Source organism: Lonchura striata, chromosome 2, assembly GCF_050655825.1.
Source record: "Lonchura striata isolate lonStrDom1 chromosome 2, ASM5065582v1, whole genome shotgun sequence".
Taxonomy (NCBI): domain Eukaryota; kingdom Metazoa; phylum Chordata; class Aves; order Passeriformes; family Estrildidae; genus Lonchura; species Lonchura striata.
Genome location: NC_140704.1, coordinates 46,401,448 through 46,419,649, shown reverse-complemented (window position 1 = coordinate 46,419,649; position 18,202 = coordinate 46,401,448). Strand labels below are relative to the sequence as shown.

The following is an 18,202-nucleotide window of genomic DNA, read 5'->3' as shown; positions in this document are numbered from 1 at the left end:
AAACCCAACAACAACCAAAACAACCCCAGTAATTCTCAAAAGTTAACAAGGACAGAAAATGCAAAATTGTACATGGGAAGTGAAAAAAAATTCTGAACGTATTTTCTTTGTTGTAAAAGAATTCCCACCAACTTTGTCTTTGCACATCCACAGAAGATTAAGATTCTTAAGATAAGAATATGGCACACAATTTTAGAAATGCAAACTTTATGTAGTCCTGAGCCAGTAATACCACTTCTTCAGAGTGCAAATAACTTACTAGTCGATGTGTAAAGAGTTCTATATCTAACTGACAGGTCTCCATCCAACTAAATAAGATAATGCTGCCAAATCTATTTCTATAATCTCAGTGACCTCATAGGTCCTCATTACATATATTAAATAAAATGAGAGATGAAAGGTGGCCTATTTATCCTATGCAAAAGTAATAAGTGGGCTTAATTTTTAGTTTTTCAAAATGAATAGCATGCTAGAGGTATGTGGTGTGTTTTACAAACCACAGTAAATACCTGTCAAAAGAATAATCTTACTGAAAACCTTTCCTATTAGACTGAGTCACCTGCATTTTCCTTGCAGCAGGGAGCCATAATCATGGGTCCACATTTCTCTGTTCCAGACTTTTCACAAACACAAAGCAAAAGTGAGCTTTTGCCCTACCAACTTTGCAATCAAAGCCTTATGGGCTGAATGTCAAGAACAGCGTTAAAACACTTGGCTAGTCTGGAGGATTTAAATCTTAAATCTTAATTTAAATCTTAGACCTCATTGCAGCCTACAATTTCCTCACAAGGGGAAGCAGAGGGGCAGGGGGAGCAGGCACAGGTCTATTCTCTGTGGTGACCAGTGAGAGGACCCAAGGGAACGAGGCTGTGTCAGGGAGGTTCTGGTTGGATATTAGGGAAAGGTTCTTCACCAAAGGGCACTGGAACAGGCTCCCCAGGGAAGTGGTCACAGCACTAAGCCTGACAGAGTTCAAGAAGCATTTGGACAACGTTCTCAGGCACATTCTTATCCTTGCAAGGCCTGGAGTCAGACTTTGAGGGATCCTTCCAACTCAGGATATTCTGTGAGATTCTGTGACAAAGCAAAGCCAGCACAGTGAATTTTCTGATTGCAAATGCTGTAGTTGCTAGTTACTTGTAGCTGCTCCTTACTGTTTCTGTTTATTACAAAATAAAAATTTAAAAATGCTATAAATTTTCTAAGTAGCATACAAATACCCACATGGAAGCAAGGAACTTACGCTCAGCACACAACCATTTGCAGGAAAAGTTCTCTACCATCAATTCAGTTTCTCCTGTATGCAAAGCTCTGAGTAGGAGAGTTAGGTATGTGCACTGCTGCAAGTACCATCAGAATAGTTTGACTTGCAAGGGACCTTTAAAAATCATCTAGTCCAACCCTCCTGCAACGGACAAGGAATGTCCTCGTGCTCCTCATGATAGAAATGCACTGGCAAAGATGTCACAAATGACTCATGAATGGTGGTTTCCTTCCTACACAAGCCCGCTCTGGAACATACCCTTTGGTCTTAGTGTTATTCTCCCGATGTTGCACTCAGATGACAGCAGCCATTCATTCATTCACTCACTCATTCATTCATTTCTTCACAAGGTAGAAAGATGTGAAGCTATCAAAGAGAACTGGCAAGAGCATGTAAAGCCTGATTAAGCTCTCTCAGGCTTTGGGAACACAGCCAAGAAAAAAGTCATCAGGTTCTGATGTCTTTCCTTGGTAACATTTTGTTCATGTTTAGATGAAATGCAGCTAGTAAAAAAAAAAAAGAAAAAAAAAAAGGCCAAAAAATCCCTGTTTCCCTTTTCCTGCTTGCATTCCCCATGGGCAATCTGGCAGCTTGACAAAATAGTAACTGAGAATAAGTGCTGCAGGGGTAAGTCCTGGCTGCAGCTGAGCTTCATGTGGGGAGTTGCTGGGACACCAAAGGGAGTAGCTGAAGCTCTATGCTGCCAGCCCAGTGTTTGCAGCCTTCATTCCCCAGTTACCCCCCACAGGACACTCATTTTAGACCTGGCACAGAACAGAGCAGGATCTTCAACAGTGTTCAGAGTGGTGGGAGAGCAAGCAGCCTCCCCTGGGGTAGAGGTGGTTCCATCAACTTCTTCCCCTGGAACCAGAACAACCTAGTGACAGAGTGTGGTGTCAAGATGGTGGGAGATAAATGGTCCATATTTTGCTTTGCCTTTCAGAAAGTGCAGAAAAACTTACTCAGAAATTTCACATCTACTTTGAAAATTCAGTCCTTGAGAGCTTTTTTTTTTTTTTAATTATAAAATTTAATGTTCTTCTTGCATTTATTCTTGCATCTTAGATCAGACCAAGAACTCTTCTAGTCAATAACCTTCTGTCTGATAGCAGCTACTAAGAGACACCTTGGGAAGTGTGAAAAATACAGACCAAGGTCCATAGCTCTAGTTTAGCCTCCAGAAGGGCAGGAATAAGCAGCCTGTCTGACTCAGACGGAAAAAAGGGCATTTTGGTCTGTACCTTGCTCCTTTCCTAACAAACTCAGAGTTCAGTTTTCCCCCTGGAAAATTGCTGAGGGTTGAGCTGATTGTGCCACAGAATTATCTACTGTAACACTCAGAAACAGTTGCCATTCAGTTATTGTCAACTCAGAGCCCAGTATTGTATTTGTAAAGTTAGGACTGCTTTGTCCTCTGGGCATCCATTTATTCCCATCCACATCAACTTCCTTTGCTGCTTTGTCATCAGTTTTTCAGTGCCCTGAGAACATTTTGCAGCTCCTCACAGGCCATCCTCTTGCTTTACTATGCTACATAGATTAGGTCACCAGCAGCAAACTTCCTGTCTCTCTTCACCCCTTTTCTAGGTAATTTTTGAGCACTTTGGCAAATTGAGATCTTTGCAAGGATATGTTGGCAACATTTATTTACTATGAAACAACCATACACTAATTATTTATTTGCTAATGAGAAGCATATCTATAAAATGTCAGGGCTGCTTAGTCTCTTCAGCAGTTTCCTTGCGAGGGATCTTGTTGGATGCCTATTAGTGGGATCTCTCTGTCCACTGATACATTCAAAGGACTCTAGCTAGCTCATCCCTCTTCTATCTCAAGTATTCATTTGCCTCCTGATTCTGTTTTTGAATAGTTTCTATTAATTATCCAATTCGAGATGTCAAGCATACCAATCTGCAGATGGCAGGTTCAAGCCTACCAATTGTGTTCTGTAGGTACCCACCCCAATTCAGGATAAACAGAAATTGCAAAAAAGGGGTCTGAATTAAAATATTGTTTGTTCAGCTTTGAAGCATTCATTTTTTTCATTTTGCATACATGTATATGTATATAAAATTTTCAGACCATCGAGCAAATACACATCCCATTTTGAAACTGAAAAATCAAACTTCATCCTAATCTGACATTTAGCAACTTTTTTCCTACAAAACTGATACTAAATGGTTTGACAAAATAAATGTAATGAAAAAAAAAAATGACACGTAATTTATGTAAAATCTGTCATTTCAAATTCTTATTGTTTCAGTAATGGTTTAATTTTTTTTCCAGTTCATTTCCTTCTCTTTTAAGTGTCATGTTTCTAGACAAATCCTCAAACTGGGGCTTGCCAAACCTATTCCAAAGCTGCAGCACAGAAGCAAATCCTAAGCACAGCGTCTAACACACCTCTGCAACCTTCCAGGAAAACTACACATCCATTATGCCTTTTCCATCTGAATTTCAGTATAATCTGTTTTCCTGAGTTTGTATTTCCTCTGGGAAGGCAAGAAATGCTTTTATTTCCCAACAATTTATCCTGCCCTATCTCCCTCTCAATCCCCCACAATCACCAGTGGGGAATTAAAAATGACAGAGGAAAAATAAAATAAAGCTGTTTGAATTTGAGATTCTCCACCTCATTGATTATGGAAGCAGTCCCTTAGCAAAATTATTGGTTTAGAGCATATTACTTACTATATCAATATAAAAAAGAAAGACTATCTTCCAAGTTTATCTACTTGCATATTTTTCATGTGGTTAAACATAGCAGATACATGTCATGCATGCTTACATTTTTTTAAATTATTATTTGATCATTATCTCATTTTAAACAGCTTGGAATATAAAATGTTGGTCAATAAATAAATGTATAATGTTCAGATTGTTGCTTATTTGGCTTTAATAAAAATGTCCACAATATTATTGTTTGAATCAGGAAACGTTTAATAAAATAAATAAAATTTGCTTGGTTTGTTTCCTTTCCAGAGGAAAAATAGGAATAGCTATAGATAATTACCCTGCTCTTTATTACTCAGAAGCATTATTCTTATTCTGTCCAACCACATAAAAAGTTAAAGAGATGCTTACTGACCGGTCACTACTAGCAGATTGACGTTGACCTAGAATATTTCTGACAAAATTAGAATTCTTGAAAAACTGACAACATAACAATGAAGAATAACGATGTATTTCTAAAGGACAATTGCTTTGCAAGGACTGATCATTGCAGGGCAAGTATGTGAATTTATGTATTTCCCTCAGCTTTGTAAACATATGTATTTCAATTATGGTTACTTCCCTCTTCCAGCCTCTGGTGACAATCTAGTCCCAGCTGAGAAGCTGCAACTTTAGTCCTATCTTTGGCTACCTAAATGTGCACGGATAACTTTTTAAAATGAGGGAAAATGACAGGAAGGGAATGGCACCTTTGCAACGCTCACAGCAAGCTCCTCTCTGCTTAATGACGAGAGCACAGTCCTTGGAGAGCACTGGACACTTCTCCCTTTTGCATGTCACTTCCTTATTCTGGAAAAAAAAAAAAAAGACAAAAGCTATTGGAAGCAAACCAAACCCAAGGCTACCATTTCTTACAATTCAGAAAATAAAATGTGGGGCCAGCAGTCTCCTCTTTTGCTTCAGGAGAGGTCCCTGTGATTCAAAACATCTTTCTTCTCTAGAAAGAACAGTCTTTCTTTCTTTCTTATCTAATAGAGAACAGTATTTAAATAATCCAGGAGCCCAAGTAAATGGTGTTTAAAACCCACTTAGACGGTAATTCATGACTGCTACCCAGTCTCATACAGAAAATGTACTGCACTGAAGAAATCCATGTTATTTAAATGAACAACTACCCACATGATACGCTTGTTAAAATATCCTTAGGGTCTTGAGGAGCTGCCCCATGAACTGCACAGCTTAGGAATCACTTCTCTGTGACAGAAGGATAAGCAGCAGAGAAAAAAGCAGTAACCTCAGAGAAAACAAATTCTGCCACTGCAGAAAATCAATTTTGCCTAGAGGTTCTTTAAAAGAGGCTACCACGTACTATACCAGGCAAGATGATTAATGTAATTCATCTTTCTCCCCAAAATGCTGAGAATTAATGAAACACCACGAGCAAACAGAATCACTGTTCTTTATAGTGTCATCTTGCTATGGCAAAAAGCCTGTGATTTCCCAAGGCCAAAGAGCACATTGGCCACATTAAGGAATGTCAATAGAGGATGTGCAACAGCAAGCAGCAGAAATATTCCATTTATTGCCTATCTTGCCCCAGTGGTGTCAATTCTTTTGGTTGTCCCTGCCATTAAATAGGTGCAGAAAACAAATACTTGGGGCATTTCTTTTAGTAAAATTTTGCTACTTCAAATTCCTTACTCAAAGTAGCCCTGTGAAGTGACCTCCACCTATAATTAGTAGCTCAGTTCATTGGGTGACACAGGTGGCCATCTAGTACATGCAAGTACCTACCTCACCTAATCTTATGACTTAATTAGAGACCAAAAAATCAAAGGGCTAGAAAAATGTAAATCATAAAACTAAAGAAAAGGGAGCTGTACTTTCCAGTCTCTTTATTTCGCTCCCTGTGGCCTTATTCAAGGTGCCTGTGAAGAATAACACACAGCTTTTATTACACTCCAGCCCTTTGTCTAAAATCGGAGGTTTATTTACTTCAAAGTCACTGCCTGATCTGATGGGAGCTATAAAGGCACTTCAGTCTTATCAGTGTAAATGAGGACTCACTCTCACCAAGACAGTGTGAAATCAGCAAATGAGAATCAGGCCCTAAAGTGCAGCTGCAGCAACACAAACGATTACTGTAAAGAGCCAGGTCACTGCAGTGCTGGCTGTTCTGCATCACTCCAGCACTGCAGACCAACCATAAATGCAATTTAACCAGCAGGTTAAGTTGAATTTATGGCTGGTCTGTAGCTCTGGACTGGCACAAAGCAGCCTCGACACAGAATTGCAAGTGGTTCAATGTCCCTTTTAAAGTGCTCAGTGGAATCTTGATTCCCTTTATAGGAACGTGGTGCCCCCGTAAAGTCTGTTGAAGGGCAGCAGAACCAAACTTACCAACTCAGCTACAGCCTGTATTTTAAAGGGTTCTGCTAAGACCTGATTCTCTCTAATGAGTTTGCTTAAGGAAAGGTTTAATAAGCCTATCAGCCCCACTACCTTTATCTGTGGGAAGATCTTCTGCCTGGTGAAAGTGGGTGTGAAGGAGGGGCAAAACCCAGTTTAGCGTTTGCTCCTGTGGAGAACATGCTTCCCCAGCTGCAGCCTGCATCATGCACCTCTGAGAGAAGCGAGGTGCACAGCAGTCTTCAGAACCAACCTGGCTGGGCTGGATGTGTGTAAGGGGGGCCAGTGGGCAGCTACCCATTGGACTCCCTCTCCCAAGGATGACATTATTGTTGCAGATGGCAGCGAGAGGGACAAAAAAAAATAACACAGCTCTGTCATTTTTTTTTAATTCCCTGGTTCCCAGAGGACTCCTGGGGCAAATTCCTCATGTAGCCCAGCTTCCCAGGCAATTTCATCCCTGAGTGCTGTCTGCCTCCTTCTGCCCTCAGGTACATCCTGACATGGTTTCTTCTCGTTACAATGCACGGAGTTCCTAAGGATGACCCCAACACATGTATTTCAAACACAAGATACTTGCTAGTTATTGTTCCAAGAAGAAACCTCCTGTTTCCCCCATGTTGCTAAAATCAGAAAAATTCTCTCCAATGGTGAGCTTGGTATCACTTAGCCACCCCAGGGGGCCATCCAAATTTAGGGCTCGGTCTTCTTTCCTTATCACCAGCAAAGCTGCTGGTTTAGCAGGTTTTCTGGGAGGGAAGATTTAAGCATTCATGTGTTGATGCCAAGGGCTGTTTTGCATTAAGCAGCTGTTCCACACGAAGAACATTAGTGGCCCACAGTGCAGTGACAGGACCTGAAGGGTCCTTCCCCCTAGGAAGATGTCTTAAGCAGGAGGCTACAGATTCACATCTCCTTTCTCTAGATCAGTAGACTTTGAACTCTTTGCTGTTCAGTGGCCTGGCTTCAGCAGACAGGGGCTTGTTCTTCATGCCCCCACAAGTCATTGGTTCCTACAGCAAGGGTACTTGTGGGGAAAGCAGGAGATGAGTCATTGAATTGCCTCTGGATGTGGAGGGCAGTAAATCTGGATCGCTGACTCAAAGCTCAGTTACTACAGCAGTGCTGAAAGGTAGGGAGCAGGTGCCACACTCATCACCCACTGCACATTTTTGTTGCTGTTTTATTTTTTGGTTTGGTTTTTCTTTTGGTTGTTTTTTGTTTGTTTGGTTTGGTTTGTTTTTTTACCCCCCAAATTAAAATGGAAGGTTAGCTCTGTCCCTTGGAGGAGAAGCTGCAAGCTCCTCCTGCCTTAAACAACAGCTCCATGTATCCCAGGTAAATAGAGCCAATCTTTGGCAGCACAAAAGAGAAGAACAGCTAAGATTTGCAAAGCTGATGTTCACCCTCTCTAGCTTGATATAGGCAAGGCCCAGACAGATCTAAAACAGTCTCTTTCAGATGTCATCCCAAGCTGCCTAACTCCCTGCCATCAGGGCTGGGCTGCTCTTCCACGGTGTGAAGTATAGCATTGCTCAGGGTTGCAGCCCCATCACTCTATGTGGGGTTTTTTGGTGAAAAAAACATACAATAGAGCCACAATTGCAATATATTGCTGCCCTGGCGTAGTCCTCATGACAAAATCCCTCTTGAAGTAAGAAGAAATTAATCTAGCTCCAGGGAAGTGCATTCTCTTACTGCTTCTACTACTATTATTGTCCCAAAATTCTTTCTAAGAAGTCCTGCTGTTTTATCTCAGCGTTGTAGCTTGTGGAAAACAAGGTCAGCAGATGTGGAGGAAAGGGTTAATGTACCATGCTGATCCATCACAGGCCTGCAGCAGATAAAGCAGGGCTGGTAAATCATTGTTTAGTCTATTGCAGTGAGGCATTATCCAGTGCAGATCTCCTGGGTCCACTGGGTGTAAAAGTGCAAAAATGAAACAAAAGAGTAATTGTCATCTGGAGGATGGGTTTTTCCCTTCACCCAGTTGCCCAAAACACTGCTCTTAATGTCTAGTGTCCGTCTGCTTGTTTCAGTTTTGCTGCCTCCTCCCCTGCCATTTCACAAGGGCAAAGTGGAGGCTGAGAGCAAATGGGACTTGCCTTCCAGTTATGTCCCCTCCTACCCCCAGTAATCAAAACATTTCCTTACTTGTCCCAGCCATACATTTAGAAAGTCACTAAGTAGCTGCATGCAGGAGAGCTGTATTACCAAGCCTCCATCTGTGTTGTCAACAGCGTCTCTGAATCTGTTGAAAGCTCTCAGATACTTTGAATTTTGCTGTTCTTAAGAGAAAACTTCTTAGACGGCAACAGTCAGAAGCCAACAGTTATGGGAGGGTGGGGGATTTTTTTTCCCTTTTGTTTAAAGGACATGCACTCTGGCACCAAGAAGTGCGGAAGAGACACATGGCCCATAAATACATAAACCGTTTGCTAAGTCAGAAACCTGGGAGTCAGTCAAATCCATAATAGGATCCCAAGATTCATAATAAATAACTTTTAATTATAGTCCTGCACAATAGTTATTTTAAACAGATGGTTTATAGATTCACATCTGGGATTATTTTTTTTTTTTAATTTAGTGCTCAGGCACACACACAGAAAGGGAGAGAACTTCAGCTAGGGTTTCTATTAGTGTTGGAAAAATGCGTATTTTTTTAAAAGAGGTCAGGCTGATCCAGAACGATGCTGCCGTGTCTGACGCAACTCCCCAGTCAGTGCTCAGCTCAGCAAAGGGTTCACTCTGGAATCCCAGACTCCCTTGAAAAGGAAACCAAGAAAAGTGCTGGAGGATCACCCTGGTCTCCTTACTGCACTCACCAAGCCCAACTGTGGAAAACTCATATTTTAATGCATCTGGGGAAAGATCAGAAATTTTGTTGGGTGTCCATGCTTCTCCCCTCTCCCACACTTTTCCAATGAGAACCAAGGATTTCCTTAGCTAGGCATGCAGAGGTGATGTCAAATTCCCACACAAGAGAGATACACTAACCAGACCCAATATCGCTGCTACTGCTTCATGTTACCTTTACTAAAACCTCCTCTCAACGCAATTTGTTCAGCTTTTACATACACCTCATATTTTTACCTTCCATCAAAGAGCTCCACACAAAACAGCCCATTCTGGCAACAAATTATATCAAACTAACAGCCTTAAACTCATATGGTACAGCTAAATAAAATGCCAACATGAAAAGAAAAGAAAAAACCAACCACACACTAAAAAGGAGTCTGAATATTTGGCAGAGATCTTGGAGAGGATATGTGCCAAACCACAGCTTGGAAGCCACAGCCAACTTTCTACAGGGTTCCCCACTGGACTCCTGCCGGCTCACAGCAGCCACCAGGAGGATGGCTCTTTTCAACCTGGATTTGGCTTCAAGAAGAAAAAAAAAAAAAAAAAAAAAAGGAAGAAAAATAGGAGTCTGCTTCATTTATTCAGGACTGTACCAAGGAGTGCTTCCATCAATGATATCCTGAGCACTCTTGTGCTGTAACAGCTGGCTGCAGAAGACATTAAAGATGTGGTTTCTCAGGGGGCCAGATGTCCACAGTGATGGTCTGGGGTTGTTTTTCTTTCTTTCTTTTTATGTATTGAAAATGCTTTTAGGAAGCTTGCACTGCATTTCTAATACCCTGAGGTTATTAATTATTTATACTGAATAGGAAAAATGTTACTTAAACTTTCATTTAACCAAAAAAATGCAGTGGAGAGAAAAGTAATAAAAGCAAGAGAGAGAGATTAGGTAGGAATACCAACTACCATTAATGACTAATCCTGAAAACATTCATTTTTTACCACTATTCATTGTGGTCCTGCTGTAATTCTGATAGGACTCCTCACCAAGTAGCTCAGGGTGTCCTTAAGTTTTTGCTAGGAGAAGCCTGTGGGATCACCCATGAAAAAAATAACAATTTTCAAACAATAGCAAAAGTTGCCCCCAAGGAATTTGGGATGGAGCTTTCAAATACAAACATGTGATCTTAGGAGAAGGAAGAGCCATTTAAAATTAATGAAACAAGTGTATTCAATTCACACAGGCAGCCTCTCCACCGCAAGGCACAGGGCAGGCTCGAACGCTGGCTTCTGCCATGTGCCATGATCCCCATGTTCTTAGCCCATGCTCCTAGGCTCTCTGCCAGGTGTTGCACATAGCCAGAGCATCCTCTCAAGCACACAAGAAGCCACGCTCACACCACACGGGCCACAGGGGCAAAGGTTTGGGCCAGCACTGTCACAGGCTCTGTCCCTCAGCAAAGCTTGGGAGCTCCTAAGCCTGTGCCTGCACCCATGTTTATGTGCAAACAACCCCAATGTTGGGCCAACTTGAACTCAAGAACAGGCTCAGGCACATGCCTAACTCATGGTCTAGACAAAACCTGAGGCTCTTTCTGAAAATAGTAGCCTTGCTTCTTTGGCACTCCTGCCTGGAACTCTCTGTCTCAGATTCAATTTACAAATCTCTGTTTAACTGGCAGAGTTGATGCAAGAAAGAGATCCTTGCTAAAACTGTGGGACTGCTGTCTTCCATGAGCATTTCTCTACCTGAACAAGAGCCACACCATTAGGCTTCAGGGAGGAGACTCACTCCCCAAGGAGAGATGTCTGCAGACCCTTTGAATCACTGTCAAGGGAGATGAGGATAAGGTCTCATTTCCCTGATTCCCTTCCAATTATCTGCTGGAGTTTCTTTCCCTTGCAAAACAAATTTTGTGGGTACAGTAAAAAAAAAGGCTTAACACACTAGATGCATTTTGAAATTCAAGGTGGAAAAAAAATTTCCCTATAAACTGATGTTTGTTCTCAGGAAAATGATCGCATTCTCTCCATGTGCCCACATAAGTCTACAAACACCAAGGCATATGCTTCACCAAGAGAGAGAAAGGTCCCATTATTTTAAGCACATAAAACTGTAATGGGACAAGGAGCGAAGTCAAACATACACCTCGCTACCTTCAGCACCAGGTCCTTGCCTGTGGCAGAACATGACCATGATTTCAGCATGATACAAATGACAGTATTTTAGTTCAGTTCACAGTCTCTCTTTCCTTTTTTGAGCAGAGCACTCTGTAGCCTTCAATTTGCCCCCTCATCCCTGTAATCTGTTTAGCTTATCTGGCCTCTCAGGGTGAGCAGGGAGGAGGCTGCAGTCTTCCCTGTGGTGATGCTCAGACAGCATCAACCATCCCCCTTCATAATTCGAGCTCTCCCCGCTCCCTAGGAAAGATGATTAAAACAAGGGTCCTGATGAAAGATGACACCAAATTTCACTTCAAATGGGTATTCCCCACTGCTGTGAGGAAGATATGAGTATGTGCAAGGGATTCAGGACAAATCACTCACAACCCCTTACAGACTGAACAGACTTTTTTATTTTTTCACTGTGCTTAATGATGTACACCAGCATGAGGAAACTGACCTTGGTGGCCTGCTGAATCCCAACACTCCCTGACAGCTGCCTGTGCACCAGTATTTGCTGAAAAGAAAGCACTGTCCCTTCCTCCTACATTTGCTGGCATTAATACTAAGGCTGGGTCAGGGTCCCAGAACATCAAACATTTTGCAGCACATCCCTGCTCCAGTGAGCTTAGGGACAAAGTAGACATGGCCAGACACAATTACTCTAACTGCAGATTGAGTCAGTGAAAAAGCCAGAGCAGGATCCAGACCATGTAGCTCTCAGTCTCCCTGTCTCCACCTCAATCTCCAAATGCAGCTACAGATTAGAGTTCTTCAGCTGAACAGTTATAGGCAATGCTGTCAGCAAAACAGCATAGCAGTCTTCTAGCAACAAGAGACAAGGTCTTCACAAGTTCCCAGCAGTTCATACTGAAGTAAAAAAAAAAAGTGATAATATGGGTATCACTGCTGTGATACCCATAGTATCCCAGGAGCCAGATTTCAAGGAAGTGTTACACACAGGGATTGTTGTGGGAGACCACACCTTCACACCTCATGAGATGCACACTTTTAAAATTCACATATTTTTCTGTGAATTTTAATTCACAGGATTATGTTTCTACTTTGTCAATGAAGAGTTTGAATCAATTATCAGTTACTTAAATCTGATGACAATACCTAAGAAAAAGGTAGTCACAGGCAATATCTGTTGATTCAGAGCTCCAGCTGCAAACCTGTACCCATGCTGCTGTAAAAGTTCACTGACCCAGCCCTGTGAGTTTATGATCTATTCCTTGTTGAATGTTCTCAGCTATTCAGATCAGTCAGCAAAACCTTTTGGATGATTACTGCCCAACTAATTTTCAGCTAAATGGGTGATGCTGAGGGCATGGTCCATCCTAGTCCTAGTCTGGTTTACCCTGACAGAAGCTGGTGGAGAATTCATTCTCCCAGAGAAGTGACAGGTAGTTGAGGGCCATAAAATCTTCCACTACCTGAGCCTGATCAACCTAACACACCTGAAGTCAAGAGATGTGGAACAGCATTGCTGTCTTGAGTGTACCCTGGAGCATACTGGTCCCCCTTAAGTGGCATAGGATGGCTTGGAGAAGTCTGCCAAGAAAATTGTTCTGAAAACAGCCTAAATAAATTATACTCCTAAAAATTGTTGAAGATGACAGTCATGAATTATCCAGCTGATTTCATAGAGGGCAAAGCAGATTACACCAAAGGTTTAAAATAAAGTATTAAATCATTTGAATTCAAAATTTGAGATCGAGCCATGGTGCCATGTTCTGGCTCATCTCAAAAATTAGCCCTGTCCATCAAAAGAGTGCCCTAAAAATATTCTGCTTTTCTTTCTTTACGAATGTTATCCCAGTACTATACACTGTTATTTTCTGGTAGATATTGTCTATGAGAGAAAAACAAAGCCATCAAAACAATAAAAAAAACATCAAAATCAAAGCACATCAAAAACAAATTCTATCAGTTCAGAATTCCTATTTTTGATAACTGTATTTTCTATTAGACTGAATACTGACCAATAGTATTTTTTCTTCTAATGTTATGAATTAAAATTCCATTTGACATTTATTAAAAAGAGATGCATTGATTGCTTTTCAAATAAATGTCATTTCATCACATTTTGATGGGCTTTATCTACAAATATATTATCCAAACAATAGTTACCTGTCATTGCATCTTTATTCCCTTCTCTGTCTGAAGCCTGCTTACTCAGTCTTACTCAGTCTTTACAACGGAGATTTCAGCAGTGGCAAATGCTCTAGTTTTGGGCTTTAGTCTGTTCTAAAAACTTTGAACAAAGCAGCCCTTGAGGCCATGTACTTCTTAAAGAGTTTAAAAAGCCCAATGGGCCTCCTAACTTACTCTGCAACAAGTCATATCCCATGAAGAAACTCACTTCTGTACAACACAAAAACAGGGCTAGATTAAAGAAAATGAAAGAAAAAGAGCAGGGTCCCCTGCTGCTCTGTCTGGCCAGAATCATGTCTTTTACTGCCCATATCCTCTAAAGAAACGATGCTCTCATGATATATTACCCTAATACATCACCAAGTGACAGTTTTCTCATGATACTGTATCCTCAAAGATGTGATGCATGCCAGAAGCAGCGACAGGAGATCTCAGCTGGGGGAGAGAAAGGGGAGGGGTTTCTTATTTTCTTTCAAATGTTTAAGCTACATTTTGGGGTTTTCTAATGTTATTTTGAGAGGAAAACCCCTGTTAATTGAAGCTTCATAATCCAGAGGACTCCTAGAAGTTTTGCAGTGTAGCTTTTAAACCAGAAAGCACCAGAAAAAAAACAGTCTCTTCATTTAATTGAATCAAGTTTTGAAATAGGACCAAAACGCTTGAGGAACAACAAGCAAATAAAAATAGTAGCCCAAAAGAAAGAAGCAACAAGAGTCTGGTTTCTATTATGAAATTATTTAGGCAAAAGGCCTCCAGACACTGCTGTTTTAATGAACTTGCAAGGAAAATGAGAACTGACCCTGAATTTGTTTTCTTACGTGATCTTGCCTGTGCTACGCAGTGGTTTTAGAAAATAAGAAAAGGTTCTTCACAGCAGTCTGCAGAGAGAAGGTGCAGCCTTCAACTTGTCAGTCAGCATAGAGAAGAGTGGGAAGAGACAAGGAAAAGGAGCATTTCAAGCAGGACCCCTCAGAGTAGGCAAAAGTTTCCAGGGTCTTTTAATGCTGCCTTCAACTCACAAAGGCTTGCTCATTTTTGCTGCAACTGCTGCTTGGCTGCTAGTAAAATCTTGTAGGGGCCATGGTAATCCTGGGTCATGGGCAGCTCACAGCAGGCATCACCCTCAAGATGTCTTCATCCAGCTGCTGCCAGCAAAGGAAGGCTCAAGGTCTTGGGAAAATTAGTCAGAAAAGCTTATGACACCATGATGTTTCATTTGACACATCTAACTTCTGTGTGTTTCTGCTTCATATCTACTGAAACCTCCTTGCTTCCATCAGATGCAAAGAAAAAAGGTAGAATAAGCTTTCCTTTGTTGTGATTAATCACACTGCCAAATTAAGTAAGACTGTGACTTTCAAAACTTCAGCCAACACTGTAGCTAATAGGAGAAATAGCATATTTTGACTTGTGGACTAAGAAAAAGCGATATGGAAGTCATTGAGAAGAAACTAAAAGCCAAAGCTGTCAATGTCACTTTCACAGTCCTTGAGCTGACTTTGACCATATTTTGTGGCCTGGCCATGGCTGCTTTTGGGTGAGATGTAACAGCCCTCAATCACAGCAGTGATCACTTAGCCACATAACAATACCACTGCAGTCAATGAAACCACCCATGAGAGCTCAGAGGTTTGAGTCGAGCTCTTCAGTGCAGACACATGCACAATGCCCTGTGCTCTGGGTAGACCCTGTTAATTAAACACTTATTTTTAAATGCTGCTCTGGAAAAAATTTGCTGTCCAAAATAAGAAACTCATCTTGCACAACCACTTTCTTCTTGAAAAATCCAGTGGTTAAAACATGTTTTTGCATAATCATAGCCCTGCAGGGACAGTTCTCACTTCTGGAAAGCAAATTCCCTTCTTTCTGTTTTGCACATGTACAAACAAACATATTCTGGTATGTCCAAAGTTTGCAAATCTCAACTACAATAATACATTGAATAGAAGCCATACAAGCAGGTTTTCTTTCCTCAGCCTGTGTTCCCTTCACTTCTTCCTTTCCTCTGCTCCACTTGCACTGCGGGAAGTAAAAAAAATACCTGTTTCTGACAAGTAAATGGAGCTGACATTAGAGCGAAGCTTGAAGGTGAACAGGGTATGCACAAGTCATTTGTCATCTTGACAAAGTGAGATTTGGTCACCAGTGGGACACTTGAAAGACATCTGAACAGTTGGCCTTGACCACCAGCATTTCTTACAGCTTATAAAGGGACCCATGGGACCAAGAACACAACTTGCTTTTGGAAGTGACTCCTGCAGTGGTACCTCTTGATAGATGTAAAGGCAGTGTGATATATCAAGTGCCATTAAGATCTTTGCTAGCAGGTTCTATTTACATAAGTATGGAGCGTAGATAGCATCTTGTTAACCCAATTAATGAGACTCAAATGTCAGGAAACAGATTATGCCTGGCTCAAAGTCCACAGTGCTCTGAAGGCAGACAAACATGATTTCATTGTGTGGGACAGCACTGTTCTCTTTGAGTGAGAACTCAGGCAGCAATCCTTCTACCTGGACAGCTAGGAGAGACAGAAAGATGATCTGAAATCCAAAAGTTTCACGCCTTTAGCACAAGAAGGGCTCTTTATGATGAGAGACTCAAGTGTCATGTAAAACACAGAACCTGCAGCTGAACTGAGGAAAACTAAAAAAGTATCCACTTGAGGTCTTGGAAACTTAATTTTTTATTAACTGTACCTTCTTCTGCAATTAGACAAAGTCCTTCTTGCCAAGTCACAGCCAGGTCTGGATTAGAAGAGAAACACTGCTTCATCCAGCCTGTCCACACTGCTGCGTTTTACATGGGCAATTGAAACGTACTTCTCTACCCTAGACAAGGGGGAAATTTCCTGACCAAGATGAGATCACTAATCTCTTCATCAGTGACTCTTGACATACTGCTTTATACAATAAACTGCTGTTCTCCCCCAGCCTCCAACTATTAAGCTCTATGATATAGAAGCAGATGCTCCTGTCACCCAGGTCAGAGCAGTGAACCCTGAATGGCACAGCATGAGGTGCTTGGCCCCAAAACAGAGGGGAGGTTTAGGGAAAAGCCTTGCACTCAGCAACTGATGCCAGCTCTCTGCTCAGTGTGACGACTCTAAGGAATCTCTGGTCAGGGCTGTCTTCCCAATGGAGGAAAGACAGAAAGCATGGGCTGCCTGAGCCAGCTGCCCAACCTGAGCACCACTCAGCGGGTTAACCTAAATCCTAAATCCTCTGGTGGGAACAGTACCTTGTGGCCACAGTCACAAGTTGTCTACAAACACACAGGGGTCATATTAATTCTCCAGAAGACACTTCAAATCCTTCTAAACCTTTGGATAACTTTCCCGAAGTCACATCCTCTCCTCCCTGCAGTCCTTATGCCCACTGAACAGGCTTGGAGCTGCCTACTTGTCTCTCCAAAAGGCTGCCTTCCAGTGAAATTCCCTTTTCTGGTACATGATTTGCTTCCTTTTCCCCTTTTTTGGCTTCTATCTTTTCTATGTTTCTGTATGTGGACTGGTTTAATTATTTAAAAAAAAAAAAAACCAATGATATCAAAGATACTCCTTTTATACTAAAATGATTATACAAAGTTTTAGGCAGCAAATATGTGTGCTTCATGTAACAAGTGCATTAAACCATTCAAATTTCTTACTGTCATAGCCTCAAGTTCTAGATATTTTATAAATTTCAGCTTCAGATTGATTTTTGGGTCAAATGATTTTTTCTTGATGATTGAAAACCTTGCCAAGTTAAACTGAACATACACAGATATTTTCTGAGAAGCCATACAAATTGCAGACTTCTTCAGTTTCCTCTGCATTTTCATGCTAAACAAATTCTTGTTCAGTAATCAGTGCATTCCGCTGCATCTTAAATGTCTACATCAACAATTTCTTCCAGAAATGCTTTGAGTCTATAGATCATGGAGAGATTATGCCTCAAACATGCATCTGTTAAAAAGGTTCCTTACACTAGCAGTCCCCCAACATTTTAATGTGTAGCAATTTTAATTTTCCAGCATTTTTAATCCACTGCATTTACAAACATCCACCAAGCCTTGGTTTATAGGCTAAAGAACTTGCATGATTTGCATTTTGTCTGCCAAAATAATTTCATTCATTTATTTGAATCAAAAGGATTTTCCAGATGGAATCACCAGGCTAGCTATCCCCAGGACTGTTTGGGTAGAAGGGTAAAAGGCTACATATGAAAATTATCATCTGTGCACTGTCATATACAGAAAAAAAAAATATTCTCTGCAACAAGCAAATGATCAACAGCCTCCCTGTAGCAGAAGAGCCTTCTGGTTTATCAGTGTTTTAGGTCTTACAGGCAATCCTTCAGCTAACAGCCTTATCTCAAAGCCAGCCACCCTGCCTGGCTCCTTCCTGCCCTGTGGTTTCTAGGTGACACAACCTTGGGATGTTTCACTAAGTGGCACTATCAGATCATAATCACTATGTAGCCCTAGAGCAATCATTTATCACCGTTTCTCCATCTCTCTCAAACCATACCTCAGCTGTACATCCAGACATAAAAAAGAACAAGGAGACAATCTCAGGACAACCAAGGTCTGTTATTCTTCACCCACTAATAAATCCTAAGACAAAACAGATAAAAGAAATGCAAATGTATGAGTCTAGCTGGCCATCAGAACACATTTTGATGATTCTAAGCCTTGGGAAACTCCCATTTCCTATTGAAGCCACTTAGTATAACTGAACATAAACATGTCAGA

The 18,202-nt window shown here is 41.2% G+C and overlaps 1 protein-coding gene across 8 annotated transcripts in view; it reads right to left on the bottom strand.

Moving 5' to 3' along the window:
- Window positions 1-18,202, bottom strand: part of BMPER (BMP binding endothelial regulator) — a 150,591-nt gene that overhangs the window by 120,497 nt on the left and 11,892 nt on the right. For 7 of the 8 annotated variants that reach the window (XM_085573317.1, XM_085573320.1, XM_085573318.1 and 4 more), the window contains one exon: window positions 4,687-4,786. The exons of the other annotated variant lie outside the window; for it this stretch is intronic. In XM_085573317.1, coding sequence (XP_085429443.1) covers window positions 4,687-4,786 — 100 coding nt within the window. The remainder of the gene's footprint in view (window positions 1-4,686; window positions 4,787-18,202) is intronic. 8 annotated transcript variants of the gene reach the window in all.